The sequence below is a fragment of the Thalassophryne amazonica genome, chromosome 5 (assembly GCF_902500255.1).
Source record: "Thalassophryne amazonica chromosome 5, fThaAma1.1, whole genome shotgun sequence".
Lineage (NCBI taxonomy): Eukaryota > Metazoa > Chordata > Actinopteri > Batrachoidiformes > Batrachoididae > Thalassophryne > Thalassophryne amazonica.
This window is the reverse complement of record NC_047107.1, coordinates 72,030,566-72,053,046: the sequence shown is the minus strand read 5'-3', so window position 1 is coordinate 72,053,046 and position 22,481 is coordinate 72,030,566. Positions and strand designations below refer to the sequence as shown.

At 40.0% G+C, this 22,481-nt stretch overlaps 1 protein-coding gene across 3 annotated transcripts in view; it reads right to left on the bottom strand.

Annotated features, from left to right (window-relative positions):
* Positions 1-22,481, bottom strand: part of dock8 (dedicator of cytokinesis 8) — a 187,996-nt gene that overhangs the window by 93,691 nt on the left and 71,824 nt on the right. For all 3 annotated transcript variants that reach the window (XM_034170521.1, XM_034170523.1, XM_034170524.1), the window contains exons 9-19: positions 15,160-15,309; positions 14,873-14,953; positions 14,522-14,684; positions 10,294-10,430; positions 10,005-10,098; positions 9,744-9,906; positions 8,207-8,324; positions 7,898-7,968; positions 7,603-7,747; positions 6,231-6,332; positions 4,529-4,624 (exon numbers count right to left, since the gene is read on the bottom strand). In XM_034170521.1, the coding sequence (XP_034026412.1) occupies positions 4,529-4,624; positions 6,231-6,332; positions 7,603-7,747; positions 7,898-7,968; positions 8,207-8,324; positions 9,744-9,906; positions 10,005-10,098; positions 10,294-10,430; positions 14,522-14,684; positions 14,873-14,953; positions 15,160-15,309 (1,320 nt within the window). The remainder of the gene's footprint in view (positions 1-4,528; positions 4,625-6,230; positions 6,333-7,602; positions 7,748-7,897; positions 7,969-8,206; positions 8,325-9,743; positions 9,907-10,004; positions 10,099-10,293; positions 10,431-14,521; positions 14,685-14,872; positions 14,954-15,159; positions 15,310-22,481) is intronic.

The following is a 22,481-nucleotide window of genomic DNA, read 5'->3' as shown; positions in this document are numbered from 1 at the left end:
CTTAGCCGCCGTTAGTTCCCCTCTGGCAGATCCCGAGCAGCCGGGAAAGCAGGCCGACTGGGTGACTGAGGAGGAAGCGTAGCCCTAAACAGAAGCCCCGTGTACACCGCCAACCCATTCACATTTCTAACCATTTTTCCCCACTCGACGACACACCCGCCGAGGATCAAACTCTGGTTATTGGCGACTCTGTTTTGAGAAATGTGAAGTTAGCGACACCAGCAACCATAGTCAATTGTCTTCCGGGGGCCAGAGCAGGCGACATTGAAGGAAATTTGAAACTGCTGGCTAAGGCTAAGCGTAAATTTGGTAAGATTGTAATTCACGTCGGCAGTAATGACACCCGGTTACGCCAATCGGAGGTCACTAAAATTAACATTGAATCGGTGTGTAACTTTGCAAAAACAATGTCGGACTCTGTAGTTTTCTCTGGGCCCCTCCCCAATCGGACCGGGAGTGACATGTTTAGCCGCATGTTCTCCTTGAATTGCTGTCTGTCTGAGTGGTGTCCAAAAAATGAGGTAGGCTTCATAGATAATTGGCAAAGCTTCTGGGGAAAACCTGGTCTTGTTAGGAGAGACGGCATCCATCCCACTTTGGATGGAGCAGCTCTCATTTCTAGAAATCTGGCCAATTTTCTTAAATCCTCCAAACCGTGACTATCCAGGGTTGGGACCAGGAAGCAGAGTTGTAGTCTTACACACCTCTCTGCAGCTTCTCTCCCCCTGCCATCCCCTCATTACCCCATCCCCGTAGAGACAGTGTCTGCTCCCAGACCACCAATAACCAGCAAAAATCTATTTAAGCATAAAAATTCAAAAAGAAAAAATAATATGGCACCTTCAACTGCACCACAGACTAAAACAGTTAAATGTGGTCTATTAAACATTAGGTCTCTCTCTTCTAAGTCCCTGTTGGTAAATGATATAATAATTGATCAACATATTGATTTATTCTGCCTTACAGAAACCTGGTTACAGCAGGATGAATGTTAGTTTAAATGAGTCAACACCCCCGAGTCACACTAACTGTCAGAATGCTCGTAGCATGGGCCGAGGCGGAGGATTAGCAGCAATCTTCCATTCCAGCTTATTAATTAATCAAAAACCCAGACAGAGCTTTAATTCATTTGAAAGCTTGACTCTTAGTCTTGTCCATCCAAATTGGAAGTCCCAAAAACCAGTTTTATTTGTTATTATCTATCGTCCACCTGGTCGTTACTGTGAGTTTCTCTGTGAATTTTCAGACCTTTTGTCTGACTTAGTGCTTAGCTCAGATAAGATCATTATAGTGGGCGATTTTAACATCCACACAGATGCTGAGAATGACAGCCTCAACACTGCATTTAATCTATTATTAGACTCTATTGGCTTTGCTCAAAATGTAAATGAGTCCACCCACAACTTTAATCATATCTTAGATCTTGTTCTGACTTATGGTATGGAAATAGAAGACTTAACAGTATTCCCTGAAAACTCCCTTCTGTCTGATCATTTCTTAATAACATTTACATTTACTCTGATGGACTACCCAGCAGTGGGGAATAAGTTTCATTACACTAGAAGTCTTTCAGAAAGCGCTGTAACTACCCCAGGTTTCTTTTAGCACTGTAGCCAGGCTGACAAAGAGTCAGAGCTCATTGAGCTGAGTATTCCATTAACTTTAATTAGTAATGACTTCATGACTTTCTTTGCTAGCAAAATTTTAACTATTAGAGAAAAAATTACTCATAACCATCCCAAAGACGTATCGTTATCTTTGGCTGCTTTCAGTGATGCCGGTATTTGGTTAGACTCTTTCTCTCCGATTGTTCTGTCTAAGTTATTTTCATTAGTTACTTCATCCAAACCATCAACATGTCTATTAGACCCCATTCCTACCAGGCTGCTCAAGGAAGCCCTACCATTATTTAATGCTTCGATCTTAAATATGATCAATCTATCTTTGTTAGTTGGCTATGTACCACAGGCTTTTAAGGTGGCAGTAATTAAACCATTACTTAAAAAGCCATCACTTGACCCAGCTATCTTAGCTAATTATAGGCCAATCTCCAACCTTCCTTTTCTCTCAAAAATTCTTGAAAGGGTAATTGTAAAACAGCTAACTGATCATCTGCAGAGGAATGGTCCATTTGAAGAGTTTCAGTCAGGTTTTAGAATTCATCATAGTACAGAAACAGCATTAGTGAAGGTTACAAATGATCTTCTTATGGCCTCGGACAGTGGACTCATCTCTGTGCTTGTTCTGTTAGACCTCAGTGCTGCTTTTGATACTGTTGACCATAAAATTTTATTACAGAGATTGGAGCATGCCATAGGTATTAAAGGCACTGCGCTGCGGTGGTTTGAATCATATTTGTCTAATAGATTACAATTTGTTCATGTAAATGGGGAATCTTCTTCACAGACTAAAGTTAATTATGGAGTTCCACAAGGTTCTGTGCTAGGACCAATTTTATTCACTTTATACATGCTTCCCTTAGGCAGTATTATTAGACGGTATTGCTTAAATTTTCATTGTTACGCAGATGATACCCAGCGTTATCTATCCATGAAGCCAGAGGACACACACCAATTAGCTAAACTGCAGGATTGTCTTACAGACAAAGACATGGATGACCTCTAATTTCCTGCTTTTAAACTCAGATAAAACTGAAGTTATTGTACTTGGCCCCACAAATCTTAGACACATAGTGTCTAACCAGATCCTTACTCTGGATGGCATTACCCTGACCTCTAGTAATACTGTGAGAAATCTTGGAGTCATTTTTGATCAGGATATGTCATTCAAAGCGCATATTAAACAAATATGTAGGACTGCTTTTTTGCATTTACGCAATATCTCTAAAATTAGAAAGGTCTTGTCTCAGAGTGATGCTGAAAAACTAATTCATGCATTTATTTCCTCTAGGCTGGACTATTGTAATTCATTATTATCAGGTTGTCCTAAAAGTTCCCTAAAAAGCCTTCAGTTAATTAAAAATGCTGCAGCTAGAGTACTAACGGGGACTAGAAGGAGAGAGCATATCTCACCCATATTGGCCTCTCTTCATTGGCTTCCTATTAATTCTAGAATAGAATTTAAAATTCTCCTTCTTACTTATAAGGTTTTGAATAATCAGGTCCCATCTTATCTTAGGGACCTCGTAGTACCATATCACCCCAATAGAGCGCTTCGCTCTCAGACTGCAGGCTTACTTGTAGTTCCTAGGGTTTGTAAGAGTAGAATGGGAGGCAGAGCCTTCAGCTTTCAGGCTCCTCTCCTCTGGAACCAGCTCCCAATTCAGATCAGGGAGACAGACACCCTCTCTACTTTTAAGATTAGGCTTAAAACTTTCCTTTTTGCTAAAGCTTATAGTTAGGGCTGGATCAGGTGACGCTGAACCATCCCTTAGTTATGCTGCTATAGACGTAGACTGCTGGGGGGTTCCCATGATGCACTGTTTCTTTCTCTTTTTGCTCTGTATGCACCACTCTGCATTTAATCATTAGTGATCGATCTCTGCTCCCCTCCACAGCATGTCTTTTTCCTGGTTCTCTCCCTCAGCCCCAATCAGTCCCAGCAGAAGACTGCCCCTCCCTGAGCCTGGTTCTGCTGGAGGTTTCTTCCTGTTAAAAGGGAGTTTTTCCTTCCCACTGTAGCCAAGTGCTTGCTCACAGGGGGTCGTTTTGACCGTTGGGGTTTTACATAATTATTGTATGGCCTTGCCTTACAATATAAAGCGCCTTGGGGCAACTGTTTGTTGTGATTTGGCGCTATATAAAAAAAAAATTGATTGATTGATTGATTGCTGAACGAAGAAATAAAGTCCCAAAGTCACAAATTGTCAAGAAAAAGTGGACAAATGAGCCTGGACCTCTCACATCACCGAAAAGCCTGCAAGTACAGAGCGTATAGAAGACCAAAACGAAACCGAAACTAATAAAAGAAAAATGAAGCGAACAGCGACCTTGACGATCTAAAACAATCAAAATGAAGCGCCAGCATGTGATCATTTCTGCAATGAGTCTGCTGTCCACAGCCACCTGCAGCTGTGATGTCTTGACAATGTGTGCATGCACATCACAGCCAGAGACATGGAGAGAGCGAGAGCGAGCGAGAGCGAGGCTGGAGGTTGGACGAAGTTAGATGACAATCAAACGGAACGCAGACAATACGGGAACTACACAAACTATGAGGAACCGTCAAGAAAGAAAGCAAAATGGAATATGGATGAATTGAGGTTGTCGTCAGGATTCGTTCGCATTTTTCAACAATTTGAAAATTTTGACAAAGCGCCCGCTACAGAAACGAAGCTGGACAACGGTTAAACGATGTCTCCGAAAGTCAACGTAAGTCCAGATATCTTGTTTCGTTTTGGCTTTGGTGTCCTTTGTTAGTACCGTGTGACCAGGGCTTAAAGAAGAGTGGAAATTTGTTTCTGTCTGTCTGTGTGTGTGTGTGTGTGTGTAAACAACGTGTCACTGCGTGATGAGAGCGTTAGGAATGAGTCTGCATGTTGAGGTTTTGTGCAAAAACCATTTCTGACCTGTGTGTGCACAGACGACACAGCTTGAATCTCGAGGTTGAAGAGTCCCTTGTGATTCTCCATCCACTTGACTGGAGGAACCTGTGGAGGAACTTTCTACATGGGAGAGAGAGGGAGACAAAGGAAATGTTACTGTATGTGGGTGATCAACACTCTTAGGTAAGAGAGTTAATCATATATACAGTAGTGTTCAGAATAATAGCGCTATGTGACTAAAAAGATTAATCCAGGTTTTGAGTATATTTCTTATTGTTACATGGGAAACAAGGTACCAGTAGATTCAGTAGATTCTCAAAATCCAACAAGACCAAGCATTCATGATATGCACACTCTTAAGGCTATGAAATTGGGCTATTAGTAAAAAAAAAAAAAAAGTAGAAAAAGGGGTGTTCACAATAATAGTAGTGTGGCATTCAGTCAGTGAGTTCATCAATTTTGTGGAACAAACAGGTGTGAATCAGATGTCCCCTATTTAAGGATGAAGCCAGCACCTGTTGAACATGCTTTTCTCTTTGACAGCCTGAGGAAAATGGGACGTTCAAGATATTGTTCAGAAGAACAGCGTAGTTTGATTAAAAAGTTGATTGGAGAGGGGAAAAATTATATGCAGGTGCAAAAAATTATAGGCTGCTCATCTACAATGATCTCCAATGCTTTAAAATGGACAAAAAAAAAAAAAACAAACCAAAAAAAAAACAGACACACATGGAGGAAAACGGAAAACAACCATCAAAATGGATAGAAGAATAACCAGAATGGCAAAGGCTCACCCACTGATCACTCCAAGATGATCAAAGACAGTCTGGAGTTACCTGTAAGTGCTGTGACAGTTAGAAGACGCCTGTGTGAAGCTAATTTATTTGCAAGAATCCCCCGCAAAGTCCCTCTGTTAAATAAAAGACATGTGCAGAAGAGGTTACAATTTGCCAAAGAACACATCAACTGGCCTAAAGAGAAATGGAGGAATATTTTGTGGACTGATGAGAGTAAAATTGTTCTTTTTAGGGTCCAAGGGCCACAGACAGTTTGTGAGATGACCCCCAAACTCTGAATTCAAGCCACAGTTCACAGTGAAGCATGGTGGTGAAGCATGGTGGTGCAAGCATCATGATATGGGCATGTTTCTCCTATATATCGCATACCAGGTATCATGGATCAGTCTGGATATGTCAAAATACTTGAAGAGGTCATGTTGCCTTATGCTGAAGAGGACATGCCCTTGAAATGGGTGTTTCAACAAGACAATGACCCCAAGTACACTAGTAAACCAGCAAAATCTTGGTTCCAAACCAACAAAATTAATGCCTCGCAGATGTGAAGAAATCATGAAAAACTGTGGTTATACAACTAAATACTAGTTCAGTGATTCACAGGATTGCTAAAAAAGCAGTTTGAACATAATAGTTTTGAGTTTGTAGCGTCAACAGCAGATGCTACTATTATTGTGAACACCCCCTTTTCTACTTTTTTTTTTTTACTAATAGCCCAATTTCATAGCCTTAAGAGTGTGCATATCATGAATGCTTGGTCTTGTTGGATTTGTGATCTACTGGTACCTTGTTTCCCATGTAACAATAAGAAATATACTCAAAGCCTAGATTAATCTTTTTAGTCACATGGCACTTCTATTATTCTGAACACTACTGTATACAGTATTTGCAGTTAAAATATATAAATACTAAAACTAACATTTCCAGTATACCTCAGGTGTATGCAAGGAGTAGTTGACAGGTAGTCGATCTAAAACTATGGGCAGACAGAACTGACCAGTCTGCAGTCTGTCATTACTTAATATGGGCAGCCACTGTATTAGAGGGGAAACAAACAAGTATATTAGCTTTGTGCATTTTAACATTAGAATATGTATTCAGTTAAACATGATAATAATAATAAAAAAAAACACTTCAATAATGTGCAGGTACAGCGCTCATCTCTTGTCAGAATTGGTTCTTTGCCAGATATTGGTTTAATCTACATGTGTTTGTTGGATTGATTATAGGATCACTGAAATAGTAATGCATCAATTTTCACAAAACTGTGACCAAATTAACACTCCAGTTACTGTAAAAGCACCAAGTCATCTTGAAATTGAAATTACATGCTAAGATGTAATCCCATGTAGATATGGCAGTGCATAACTATTTCACATGCTCTACAAAAACAAATAAATGAAATTAAAACACGCAAGATAGAGTTATTTCTTAAACAATTTTCACTAATCTTGGTTAAACATAAAGCCTGACAAGGTGATCCAGATAAAGGGGTTACAAAATACTAAAGGAGTTATTTTGTCATGCAGAGATTTTTGGAATGTGGGAAAAGGCATAAACTAAAGCCACCTTGACAGTTGCATGCATTTAATCCGCACAATTCGTCATGCCAATGCAACCCGCTTCGTTCCGCTGGATGCTGCACTTTGTGCCGCTGGATGCTGTGTTATATAAAATAATTATTTCATAGCGATGAATCATTTGCTCTTTCTGATGAAACGTCATAATCGTTCAGATGAGCTGCACTGTGATGCACCTCAATTCACTCCCGGAACCACAGAGGAATTTTCTACAGCTGCAGCTTTTATCATGCGCTTCATGATGTGGAGAATGCATTTGGAATCCTCTCAAAGGTAATTATTTATAATATTTATATTGTAATGGCTTGGGAAGACAGTTGCATTTTCATTCCTTCTCATGAGTATCTGCAAAATTATGTTTATTATAGATTTAACATCTCATCATAATCGTTCAGATGAGCTGCACCGTGATGCACTACGGTGACGCAGTGACACACACAAGTGTTTTTGAATAGATTGCGCAATGTTCACGTGTAGTTCACAAAATTAATGCGTGCCAGAGATTTTGAACATTTCAAAATTTTCTTTGCACACAGCTGTGCACAGTTTACAACAACATCACACCGGGATTACTCTCTGGCACCCCAGATTGTGTGCAAGTACAGGGATCAAATTTGTGCAACTTCTTTTTCAAAAATCCAGATCTATAATTCTTAGTTACATCACATTTTGTTCTGTAACACATGTCCGTATTTAGAGCTAAGTGAAAACAACAGGATCTTACAGAATACCCAATGAGCGTCTCACAGCTGCTGCTCTGATTCTGTTTCTGCTGACAGCTGATGTGGTAAAAAGTGAACAGAATGTGATGCTGCTCCGTTAGACGGGCGGGAAGGGCCACCTTCACTTCTTCATAGAAGTCCGGAGACCTGTGACAAGAAGGAGGGTTGGCAGAAGAATGAAAGGATGAACGTGGAGACACGGACACAAAACCGACTTACATAGTCTGTCCACATGATAAAAACAATCCATCACAAAACCTGAATAATGTTTTATGTAACACAGCAATGTGTACTTGCTTGTTATGGTAGGTAATAGGAGTATACACCTCCTGCACAAACTCAGGGCCACTGGATTTTCCAAAAATGACCTGAGAAAGGAAGGAAGTGTAAAAAGAAAATGCACAAAATAAATCTATGGGTGAATTAAAGATGACCAGAGAAAGCAGAACAGGAAAACAAACTCAAGGTGCAATAATAAGATATTTAATGTCTTGATATGCGTTCTGTCACATCAACCTGAGTATGGATGATGATTGGAAGAAAAAAAAAAAAAAAAAAAAACATTCAGCCCTTTCAGAAAACAGGTTTTAAAACAGCAGTGCTCACAGGCAGTGAAGAGCTGGGGTTTTCACTGCTCATGAACTGGATTTTGATGGTGATGTTCCTTGCTGATGTCAGCCGGTTGACGAAGTTCAGTCTCTGAGGATAGACATAGATCAGGTTCCTACACACACACACACACACACACACACACACACACACACACACACACACACACACACACACACACACACACACACACACACACACACACACACACACACACACACACAAATTGGGGGAGGCAAAGGAAAGTTGTTTATATGTTACACTAAAAATATGGTTAAGTCAAATGTGACAGTTCCTGTAGATAACACTAGATGGCGCCATCTGTGTAGCAATATTATGTTGTGATAAACAACAATAAAGTCATGGCAAAGCCTTGGTGACTAGTAATTTTACTGTGACCTTCTGTGGTTTTAATCCAACACTGTAATCTGCCCTGAAACCTGGAATACAAAGAAATACCGCAAATTCCAGTGAACAAATGTTCAGAGAAATGACAGTATGTAATTACCTTGAAAAAGGCTTCTTCAAACATAAATTTACCAGTGCTTCATTTCAACACAACTATTTCAGATCCCCTCATTAGGTAGAAATATGCATCAGTTTATCCTACTTAGTGTGTGACACTAGACAGGCTCACAGGTAGCGTGGATGAAAGACCTAAAAATAAGCACAGTCACAGAGACTTTCGTACTCGGAGTGATCACCACTGCGTGACGCTTCGTGTTGCCGCTGGCTTGTGTGAAAAAGTAACTGCTGGGGAAAAAGAAACTTGTTTATGCCTTATTTTGCATAGTCGTCTTCCCTTAAAATTCCTTTAAAAACAAAACAAAAAAACTGATCAGGTGAAAGTCCCCACAACATGGTATTTCCATATTTCTTAAACATTGTCATGAGAACAATAAAAAAAAAAAACAAAAAAAACAATAACAACAAAAAAAAACCTCATTTCTCCTTTTCATCAGCTCAGGATAAAACAATAACAGTGAAAGTGCAACACTTGCTCCTCACATGACTGACAAGATTCATGCAAAAATAATTCTTTGTGATTGAATGATACCATAATATGAGATTCTTGATATTTGGTTAATTCTGTTAAAAACTGATTAAACAAATAAGGTGAGTTATGCATATATATTTAATGTATCAATCATCAGTTTGGTGACAGAATTTCAACTTTGTTCACATCCAGAACGCTAGTGGACTCGAGTTATGCCACAGTTACAGTACTACACAGGAGTTTGCTTGGAGCTGTATTACTTTTATGGAGAGTACATTCCCCTTCATGCACATCCCCAAAACACCAAATTGACCTAAGGACCTAGACCTTCAACAGGTCTAACCACACACGGAGAAAAAGGTAACTGTGGCCACAAAACTGAAGGAGGAAATATGGAACAAGACCCATCACAAGATTGAGAAGATAAAACAAAAGGACAAGTATACAGACAGACAGAGATACTTCTCAAAATCAAACCACTTTTACGAGTATTCTCAGTTATGCATGGCATGTAACAAATGATGTCTTCCCACTCACCTGTAGATATTGTGAGGTACATACACCTCACTGGAGGGGAACTCTAGAACCTCTTTGACTGGCCGAATGTTCTTCTCAGCTACAGGTATGAGAGGGATGAGCTCAGGGGACAAACAGCCTTGTGGCATGTCCTGGATTGGTGACATGTCCAATTTTATGGCACCTGCATCAGATGGAACAAATCAAACTTTCACATCAATGGCCTACAAACACTTTATGTGTCATCACGTCAAATTAAAATGGGATGTGATGGCAGATAACCTGATATGGTTTTGACTCTCCTCTGAGGAGTGGAGGATTTTTTGATCTCTGCCAAGAATTTCAGCAAATCCTCATCACTCAAACGATCTCCCTCCTGATACACACACACACACACACACACACACACACACACACACACACACACACACACACACACACACACACACACACACACACACACACACACACACACACACACACACACACGACATATCAGGCAAAAAAAAAAAAAAAAAAATGAAACAAGCTCATCATGTAACCATAACCTTGTTTTTTGTGATATTCCAACCTGTTTGAAGATGGTACTGATGGTGATGGTGGCAGGTTTAAAGGCAGAAATGTTACACAGCTGATCATCAATTGTACTATAACGTTCAGAGTTTCTCCTGGGAAGCTGTGTTCGCCTATCAATGCTGCTGGATTTACCTAGTAGACACATGCAAAGGGCAAAGGTTGAATTACATACAAACAAAGCATACAGGAACACAACATGTATGAAAAGGCAACTGCAAATGAATTATGAGGAGGATGTTTGTCGCTGAATCAGCTGCCATGGAGCCTGAAAACACTCCCACTAACTGCTGCACCTCTAGAAAATGCATCTATGTGCACAGGACAACACCTCTCATAAACATCTGGAATTGCATAGGAGAAGGGACGTTTCCTCAGAAAAGTCAAGTGACTGGTAAAGGTCCCCGTTAATATCAAGGTGTTTAATATTACACCACTGCCACATCCACCAAACTACAGAACCACCCCTGCTCCTGGATGGAAACAACCATCAAGGCAGAAAACTGGACCCATCCCTACCTATGAAAAGCAACAACCTATCTGCAGCAGCAAGAATGTCTGAATCATGACTATTCTAACACTGTAATGCAACTTTTGTCTGAGCCACATCTGAACTACTGCTTAGTGAACTTGCGTCACTTCATGTTTAACCCTTCATTAACAGGCAGTATGGTATAACTCCCCACAGAGTAATATTCCTATGCTTGGTAAAATCTAGATACCCTGTAAGATGCTGTGAAGGAGTCCATCCTCTCCCAACCGTTATACACACACACACATCCTCAACCGCTTAGTCCAATTGAGAGTCGCGGGGGGCTGGAGCCTATCCCAGCAGTCACAGAGCGCGAGGCGACGTACACCCAGGACAGGACGCCAGTCTGTCGCAGGGCCACAAACAGACAAGCAAACACAGTCACACCCACACCTACGGACAATTTCAAGATTCCAATCCACTTAACACGCATGTCTTTGGATGTGGGAGGAAACCGGAGCACCCAGAGGAAACCCACGCAAACACAGGGAGAACATGCAAACTCCACACAAAGGCCACAGGCAAGAATTGATCCCATGACCTTCTCGCTGTGAGGCAACAGTGCTTACTCGTAAGCTACCATGCTGCCCCCAACTGTTATAATAACTCAAAACCAATAAATGCCATCATCTTGTAACTCGTCAAATTAAAAGCGCATATACGAGGTACGGCGGATAAGCTGATTTGATGTACCACATTGATCCCAAAAGCAACTTTTTTTGCCTATGTAATCCCACAGACTTGTCTGCCACCTGCTGGATACGGTACTGTGCAAAGGTTTTAGGCATTTCACAGTTATAATAAAAGTAGCGTTTGATGCCCCTCTCCCCATCTCCTTTTTTATTGCATGTCAACACAAAATCTGTTCTGACAAAAGTGAATATGTGAGCTATATTTTTTAATTCTATGATTTCTTTGTAAGTGTACTGGCCAGTACACTATCACACAAACACAGTTCCAAATGATTCTGCAATATTAAAATGATTGTAAAACACAATTACTCATATTTTAAGTCGTATTTTCAGGTCCTGCGACTTATACTCTGGTTCAACTTACATACCGAAAATTCACACGCAAGTAGAACCCAATTTTCATAATGATTATCATTCAAGATTAAATTCACTTTCTTTGTTCATGTTACTTGATTCAGTCATTGCCTTGTTACATAAGCATTTTCATGAACAAAAAGAAGATAAATCTTGTATTCTCTGCTCTTTAAAACAAAATTAAAAAGTCCATTTTTCCCTGAAGTCCAACTCCAAGCATCGGGTAAACGTCATTATCAGTAACATGAATGTCTTACATTTCAGCAGTTACATTCATTTTTCTTCTAATTTCCTATATTCTCTCATAATCTTGTCCTTATACATTTGAATTTATAAGCATTTGTAGAACATTTAATTTCTTCATTTAATCCATTCCGAAACTTAATTTTCGAATGTACATTTCATTTATTTATCAATATTTATCAGATTTTCATAATTGTTAATGCTTTTATGATGCAGTGCATGTGCCTAAAACATTTGCACAGTAATGTATGTCTGGACGTCTGGCATGGATTAAGTACATGCATGATAGAAATTAGGAGTAGTTGTGGTGGAAGTTGCATGTATCTTGAAACTAGCTTGTCTGTCAGTTTATTACATTTCCAAACTCCTCCAGAGCTTGGTGGATGGTGGTTGCCATCCAAAGTCCAAGATTGTTCCATAGTGTGGTGTATGCAGTGTCACCATTGTATGCTCTCAGACTAGACCTAACCTTCAGAGCAGTGGTGGGCACAATTCCGCTAATCTGCTAACCGCTGATTAGCGAAGCTAACTTTTTCATTAGTGAATTATCTTTTCAGCGAATTTTGAAAACCATCAGCGGATTAATTAGCTTCTGACAAATATAGTTCTGCTAACTTTCAGTCCATTAACATTTCTTTGCTGGCATAGTGAGTAAGACTGAATGGTCAAAAACATTTGTAAAACCATAAGGAAGTCAGCCCTCCACCAGGAGAAGGAGGCGGGCCAGCTGCTGGTGCGGCTGAAAAAAAAAAAAAAAAAAAAACTAATTTACTTTCAACATACAGCAGCTCAGACAATGGCAGAAGAGGCAACTTCATTTTCAGTCATGGTCACAACATAACTCTTCACCAAACTAACTACATTCCTTGAACTATAAAACACAACAACTCTATAACACTAACCACACTCCTAAATTAACATGTACTACAATAATAATAATTAAAAAAAACAAAGAAACCCCAAACTCCCATAATGCATTGCTGCAATGCATTATGATCGACAGTGTGTCTGCTTTAAAAGACAGCAAAAACATGCAACATGCAGTACATGCAAACCTCTACTTTTTTAAATGAAAAGACACTTATTTACGGAGTTAAATTTGTCTCATCAATACCTGCAAATGCACAGAAAGTGATCTACAAATAGTCCTTGATTTGCACACGTGTTTTGTGATCCAGAAACACAAATTTCCGATTTGTAACTTGTGTGTTGGTTTTCACAAACAGATGTGTATTTGTTAAATACATAATTTTTTCTATTTGTAAAAACAAACAAACAAAAAAAAGCATCTGCAAAATGAAAATTCTGAAGTGTGACTCAGCATGTTAGCCGCATTTCACACTCCCATCCAGTAGATGGCAGTGTTCCATGCATTTTGGAGGGGGGGGGGGTGATAAAATAAGTCTGATTTCCCATAATGCCTTTTGACGCTTGTGTTGGTTTAACGCTCAAACCTTCCTTATTCTTTCTTCTTCATTACTTTAAAAGTGTGATATTTTCACTTTGTAAAAATGACAGAGTTGCTGTTAATGTTTTGATGAAACTGTGTGGAATTAGTCTGTATATAAATGACACCATGAAAAGTGCCTTGCGTTTGATCTACACTGCCACCATGAAAGGTAAGTGAGATATCTGGGTGTTTAAAAACACAAGTGCTGCACTGAATTTACTCAGAAGCCTCTGCGGTGCTAAAAGACACTGAGTGTGTCAAGTCAATACTGAAAGTTAGCGGTTAGCTGTAACTTCTGCTAATTTTTTAAGAGTTTATCGATTTAGCATTATAAAAGCTAAATTTTCAGTTAGCGGATTAGTGGTTATCAAAGCTAACTTTTTGGCTAGCCGTGCCCACCACTACTTCACAGCAAGAAGGTTGTGTTGGCCATAACTGCTAAGTGTTATATGCTGGCAGCCACTGTGATACAAACACAACATTCAGTCACATTCATCATCTCAGTCTCTGCAGGGTAAGTCACATATATTTCCCAGGAAATGCTCTACATGAGTCTCACTTAATTGGACCATTTGATCACCGTTCATTTCTGCCTGTATCTGGCATTTACTGTTGTTGCATTAATTCCAACAGAAAATTACAGTGTCATCTATTCAAGTAGGTTGAGTCAAGCTCCATGAAGATGTTTCAGTCTTCATCACAACCGATAAAATTTTATGTGAACAGATGAAGCTTTTCTGGATGAAGAGAAAAATGTCTTTAAGGATATAAACAAGTTCAGCTGACCCGACTCAACCTAGAAGAATACCATGACCTGGATGACTGAGAATCTCCACAGACTGCCACCTTGTGTTTCAGCCGGGGATGTGCATTAATATTGAAGTGCATTTGCAGAGAAACATAAACAAAGTCCATCTTGAGCAGAAGTGAACACAGAGAATTCAACTTCATGCACCTCCTTTCAAGCTGTCTGAATCTGTGGCATCACGGTCTATAGTGGCAGTGGAGATGACTTCCATAACATTAACAGTTGCCCAGGCAAAGGGCATGCGATAGCGTCCAAGCCTGTGACAGAATGCCTCTGCCTGGCTTCGCAGCTTCTCCAGCTTGTCCTTATTCTGAAGCACAAAAAGAAGAATTAAGTGTTTGGTGGTTGGGGGATTCACAAACATCAAATTGCTCATGCTCAAACGAAACATCTTTAGTCTGGATTTAAAGTATTAACTGCATTACTCATTCAAACAAAGAAGACAAAAAGCAAAAGTTATGTTGTTATAATTTGGACAAAACACTAATCTGACATCACCTTGGCAGAATCACATTCCCTCAAAGTGATGTATGGATCTGCACAATCGCTGATCTCTCCTTGTTGAAGAACCTTGTCAATCTGAAACACAAATTATGAAGCAGCAAATTATTCAAATGTATACTCTGCTTTGGCACAGGCATGAAACATGTGTCCATGAATCAGTAATGTCCATGTTGCTCTCACTGAGAAGGCATACTAGCATCAGATTAGCGAGCGTAAGTGCATAAAAGCCAAGAAACCAATTCCTGCAAGGTCAAAGATAATGTACTTTTTTTTTTTTTTACCTTAATGACCAGATAGATATCTGGAGAAGGGTAGGTGATTGAGAAGATGGCAGATCTGACGAGGGTGGAGTGATCAACATGCGGAGTGTGAGGTTTTAGGAAGTATTTTAATTGCTCAGAGTTCAGATCACAGTAGAAGTTCTCTGATATCTGGAAGGAGACACAGATGAGGAAGTTAGGTGTTTAAAATCAGAAAAAAATAACTATTCCAGAAGCTGGACTGTCGATGCATGATCTCAAAACACTGTAAAACATTTCAAAGAGATGATCAGTAGAAATGTAAACTGTGTAATTTTTAGAGATAATTCAGTTCATCCTCAAACATTTTTCTAATACTGCTTGCTTTACTTTTATTAATATTGTGAGATACATTTTTCTTTCATCTCTTCTTTAATATTATGGATTTGGATGACCAGATAAAGGAAACTAAAAAAAAACTACCTTCCTAAGTTAGCTGAAGAAGCAAAAGTTGATTTATTACTCCAGCAGAGGTCTGGTACTCCTCAGAGTTTAAACACTGTTCATCAAATAATGAAGGAATATGGTACAACAATAAAACCCTGAAGGATGCAAATCACTTATCTACAAAGCACAAAATCCATGTCTCATTTGACCTCTCTAGAAACCTGAAAGGACTAATAGGACAAGTCAGTCCTTAAAATGGACTGACTTGTCTTGTGATCTTCTGATAAAAAACAAACAAAAAAACCATTGACCACTATCCTTCATTCTCCCCATCCTGTGGGACCTCTATAATACTGTCCAAACTGCACAGCAGGCGCCTGAGATGCCACAACTACCCGATACAGCAAACATAATCAGGTTACAGACAAATAAAGTTCATTTTTACAATCAAGCTTTCACACAATCATCGCACTGAAAACAGGGTGTCGGCTGTACACCGTACATTAAGGAAAGACAGTAGAAAGTGACGGGAGCAGGCACAATTCTAACATACTTAAAAAGAGGCCACAACTATAGAAGACATTCATCTATCAAGTACCAAGTAAACATCAGGACAGTTTTTTCTTCATTTCATCTATTTGTGAGTAAACCTAAAGTTTATAAGAGGAAAAAGTACTACGGTGCATCCAGAAAGTATTCGCAGCACTTCACTTCCTCCACATTTTGTCATGTTCAGCCTTATTCAAAAATGGATGAAATTTATTTTTTCCCTGTCAGATTTCTACACACAATACCTAAAAAAATGACAACGTGAAAGAACTTTTCTTTTTTAGATTTTTGCAAATTTATTAAAAATAAAAAAACTAAGAATTCACGTTGACACAAGTATTCACAGCCTTTGCCATGAAGCTCAAAATTGAGTTCAGGTGCATCCTGTTTCCACTGATCATCCTTGAGATGTTTCTACAGCTTATCTGAGTCCACCTGGGGTAAATTCAGTTGACTGGACATGGTTTGGAAAGGCACACACCTGTCTACATATAAGGTCCAACAGTTGACAGTGACAAACCAAGCATGAAGTCAAAGGAATTGTCTGCAGATGTCCAAGACAGGATTTGACTCGAGACACAAATCTGAACAAGGGTACAGAAACACTTCTGTTGCTTTGAATGTCCCAGTGAGCACAGTGTTCTCCATCATCTGTAAATGGAAGAAGTTCGGATCCACCAGGACTCTTCCTAGAGCTGGCTACCTGTCTAAACTGAGTGATTGAAGGCCAAGGGCCTTAGTCAGGGAGGTGACCAAGAATCCGATGGTCACTCTGTCAGCATTCCTCTGTGGAAGAAGAAGAACATTCCAGAAGGGTAACCATCTCTACAGACACCAATCAGGCCTGTATGGTAGAGTGGCCAGACGAAAGCCACTTGTTTATAAAAGTCACATGGCAGCCCACCTGGAGTTTGCCAAAAGGCACCTGAAGGACTCTCAGACCATGAGAAACAAAATTCTCTGGTCTAATGAGACAAAGATTGAACTCTTTGGGTTGAATGCCAGGTGTCATATTTGGAGGAAACCAGGCACCATCCCTACAGTGAAGCATGATGGTGGCAGCATCATGCAGTGGGGATGGGTTTTTCAGCAGCAGGAACTGGGAGACTAGACAGGATTGAGGGAAAGATGAATACAGCAATGTACAGAGACATCCTGGATGAAAACCTACTCCAGAGCGCTCTTGACCTCAGACTGGGGCGACAGTTCATCTTTCAGCGGAACAATGACCCTAAGCACACAGCCAGGATATCAAATGAGTGGCTTCAGGACAACTCTGTGAATGTCCTTGAGTGGCCCAGCCAGAGCCCAGACCTGAACCCAATTGAACATCTCTGGAGAGATCTGAAAATGGCTGGCTCATCCAACTTGATGAAGCTCGAGAGGTCCTGCAAAGAGGAATGTGCAAAATTGCTCAAAGAGGTGCACCAAGCTCATGACATCATATTCAAGAAGACTTGAGGATGTAATTGCTGCCAAAGGTGCATCAACAAAGTACTGAGCAAAAGGTGTGAATACTTGTGTACATGTAATTTCTTAGTTTAACATTTTTAATAAATTTGACAAAATTTAAAAACTTTTTTCATGTTGTCATTATGGGGTTGTGTGAGTAGAATTTTGAGAGAAAAAAAAAAGAGAATTTACTCCATTTTAGAATGAGGCTGTAACATAAAATGTGGAAAAGTGAGGCACCGTAAATACTTTCCGGATGCATGGTACACGTAACACAAGAATCAGTTTCATAATTTACATGTGTGAAAAAAACTAAGTCCAAGCTTTTACATCACTGGTCACCTGCCCTGCACATTTTCAAATCAGTCCCTGTGCTACAAAACCTGATAGGTTTGACATTTGCCAGTTCTTGGTTGGCTGAATACACCTGATTGATTTAAGCAGCTGGGAGGAGAATACCTAAGGAGAATAATAATTAGGACAGCTGATGGAGCATGGCTAATTACAGCAGTTTTAGATAATAACCTAAAATTCATGGTCATAGGACATGGCCATGGCCATGGCCATGGCCACCCCCACCCCCCACCCCCACTGTGAGTGTGGTTTGCTTGACTCCCCCCACCTCCCCCTTCACTGTAACCAATGCCTTTTTCATGAGGTACATAGGTATGCACTAGGCATAACTTTTGTATAGCACTTTGCTCCAAATTCTAACTTAAATAAATAACCAAACTTTTAATTGACATTCAGTAGGGTGCATTCCAAACTGTCTGACAATGCTCGACCATTTCTCTCCAAATTTAAGTTGGACTGACACTCTTTGGCGTGCATTCCTCAGCCAAGGTTATTGACTCCTGAATCTTCCTTAACCACCAGAGAATGCCCTAAATATAATGTGTTCTTCCTCTAAAAACAATCATAATCTTAAGTATCACAATTCACTATCCAGCCAGACAAACTCATTCTTTGGCAGAGGTCAAAATAAACATCAACATGTCTGCCCAGAAAGAAATGCAGATGCTCACCTGTACAAACCATGCATATCAGTGAAGCATTTTTAAATGGAATCACGTTGAAGACTGTAGTTCAAAGAAAACTGTTCATATGATGCAAATACCCCCAGTTAACAGCCTTTCATTCCCCGAAATACAGTTTAAAACATGAGCACACATAGTAGAACTAAACTGTATGAATGACTACAGTATCGGTACAGACATTTTGTTGGTCCAAAGTGGCTAGTGAAACAGTACCAGATTTTTTTCCACAGTTGGGCATCCACTAAGAAACCACTGTGATTATTATGAGATAAAGAGGGACATTGTGGCATTGAAGTTGTACAGGAGACAACTCACAGTTTGTGAATGGTACTGTCACAATCTTATCTGCCTTTTCAGTTTGGGTGAACTTGAACTTTACAGGAAGCCAAACTGTGTCTGCACATATTTTATATTTGACAAACTGGCTTAATTTGACATAACACACCAGGCTTAAGGGACAGTTCTAAAAAGACTGTGGTGAAACAATGACAAACAAATGCTGCCTCCATTATTTAAAACGGCTGAATCCTATTCTTAGAAAGAAGAAGAAAAAACATGTTAGAGTTCACAGTCAAATCAAATAAGACAAATTCAAGGAAATCAGTCTTCAAACAAGAAAATGTAGTTTTAATGAGAGACAAGGTTTCTGGTAATTTGATTAATATGGTATATGGTATTTTTGAACATGGAAATTTTAGTGTGTTTATCTGAGGAAGCGTGCCACCCAACTGCTCTAAGAACTTTATGTGAAGGCATTTCTCTTAAACCTGCAGTCCTCCTGCCTGCTGTGGCTGCAACTTACTGAGCTGACAGCTGCCTCAAGAGAGTGATGGAGAGCGTGAGGCACCCACACAGCAGCCCATCTGAAACATGTACTGTACATGTGACTGACTGCTGATTATCTATGACACAGCACCTTTCACACACTGAGCTGGGTACATTTACAGATGACAGCTGAACAGACAACCACAGATGTTAGACATTCCCAATCAAGTCTTTGTTGCATAGAGGTTCTCTAATCACTTTGTCCACACAAAATAGAGATCTGATCTGTGAAACTATGTAATATGTTCATGTCAGCACTTTGCCTCTGCATGTTTTCAGTGGCTTGGCACAGCTGAATAAATAAACTGATATATCAAATAAGACGTTAGAAGGATGGCACACAATTGTGTTGCCATGTCTTGGACAGCGAGACACAGGACCAAGGTTGCAAAACACAGGCAGTCAAAAATAAATGAATACAAAAAAAATATCACATTTATGAAACAGATTTTTTTTAACCCCTTGTCTGTGTATGTCACTCATACGAGTCACACCTAGATCATACCATTAAGAATATATACACAGCAAATGTAACACTGACAGTGTTTAATTAACACTTTCAGTGTCTATATAGACACTGTCAGTGTTAATTTAACACTGTTGATTTTGCTATGTACAGGTTTTTTTTTTTATATTGCAGCAGCAGTTTGTTGCCCCCTTTTATTTTCCTGTAAAAATTAAAGGGGTGAGACACAAAAACCATTAAATTAACAGTGACAATGACAACACTGTCCGTGAAACAAGGCGAGTATCTGTAATAACAGCAAAGACACAAATAAGGACAGTGAAGACAGAGGAAAAACAAAACCAGACCACACTCAATAAAGGAAGTGGTCAGCATGAAAGGAGTGATCATCGAAATTGGTACTTTTATGAGTAACTGACTGCAAACGTACGTGTGCATATGTATGTGGGAAAGCCACATGTATAATGTGAAAGACAAATAGATGTGTGATAACACAAATAAATGTGAAGAGTTGCATCAGAACCACACAGACCCCAAACCTAGACGCAGCCCCACGGCCACCCAAGGCCCTGTAAGCACAACAAGCACCATAGAGCACCACCACCCCTGTGACAGAGGACATGCACATGGATTAGACCAGTACCCTGCACCACCAGGGGGCAATAAGTGACCACAGTGACTGCACGCAGACCAATGTCTCCAAAACAAAAAGGAGCACCCAACATCCCCACACATGGGAGCAACGCAGCCATGTGAGCATGTGATATGGGACACAGCCAGCCAGTCCCAACATCAGACAGAGTCCACAACCCCATAAAGCGATTTGGCCAACACCACACCCGGGACTACCCACTGGAGCAAGGGCAGGCAACACCCTCCCAAAGAGCGGCACAGCCATGCATAAGGTGATCCTTACCATTCAGAAGGGGCTCCCGACATTCATTTCCACTGCCTCCCCAATCAGTTTTGCTTAGATAACTCAGAGGATAGATACATGAACATTTGCAAGTCACTGAATGTGTCTTGGACTTAATTTACAGCTTTCATTTAGAAGTACAGATAGCATGGTCTTGCATGGTAAATCTGTCAGGAGTAGGCAGTTCTCAAAAACACAGTGGAGTACTAGAAGGAGGCCAGTGAAGGAAACCACCAAGACACCCAGACACATCTAAAGAACTTATAGGCTGTTGTGGCCGTGACAGAAGAAACTGGGTATAGTGCAACTTTTATCCATTGTATCACCAGTTATACAGGCTCATGCTGAAGTAGCATGAAGAAGGATTTTCTTAAAAAGAAGATGTGGAATTTCAACTACAATTCGTCAGAGGGCAAGTCTACATTTGTTTTCTTTTGGCTTTGACAGTGTTGGTCGTAGGTTCATGGCCTGGTGCAGGGTTGATACCAAAGCAATGAAGTGTATTCCTTCAGGAGGCTGCAATGGACTGCTTGGAAGCTGGAAAGAGAGGTGGAAGAGTGGCTACAGCAGGGGTAACAGAGGATCTGGTTTCAAGCCAAACTTCGTGTCAGGCTCTGAGTTTAACTTATAGGCCTTCCATTGTTTTCCACCAAAGGATCTATCCATAATAATTACTTTTGTTTCTTCCTTTTTGAAAGCAGTCGCCATATCAGATTTGATGTACATGGATATTGGGGACAGGTAGTCTAGGAAACAAGCGCACTAACAGCTTGCGCTGCCACGCTGCCCCTCAATCTATCAATCAATCAAAATTCCAATAATATGAGAGCAGACATTTCTGAAAGAAGAAATCAAAGCAACAACATATATGAAAAACTGTATTTAAAGTACAAATCCACCAGAAAAAGTGGGTTAGCAACAAATGCTCAACAGTTCAGGTCAAAATATAAAAGGACAAAAAATGCAGCTTGACAAGTTCTCCTTGAGCTAGACTCATTTCATAGCTGGTTAAGTTGGGTTTGATTATTTCTTCAGTGACAAACAAATGTAGTGGGAATATCCATAAGGAGACATGCAGAGTCCACGCTTAAAATTATAAGCATTCATCTTAAAATACAACACCCTTGAAGACAGACTTTAGCGGAAAGAATCCTTAAGGCACACTTAAGTAATAGTATGTTTTGCTACAGTACTTAAACAATCATACTTATTGCACTGCATCTTAGATTTGATGTTTACAGTTAATGTATCCACAATGATAGAATATAATTTTGCTCTATTTTACTCAACAGTTCACATTACTGCCCTCAAGCCTGCTGGAAAACTAGAAAGCAGCTGAGTAGAGCTGAGACGACGGCACGGTCAGTGGCTAAAACCTCCTCTCATTTGACAGATTCATGACCACATAAACACAAATTTAATCCTCGTGGTCAAATAGTTCTCTCTCTCACACACACACACACACACACACACACACACACACACACACACACACACACACACACACACACACACACACACACACACACACACACACACACACACACACACACACACACACACCACACACACACACACACACACACACACACACACACACACACACACACACACACACACACACACAGGCAAAATGCTGCACAGCATTAATGGATACATGGGCCACAAATAT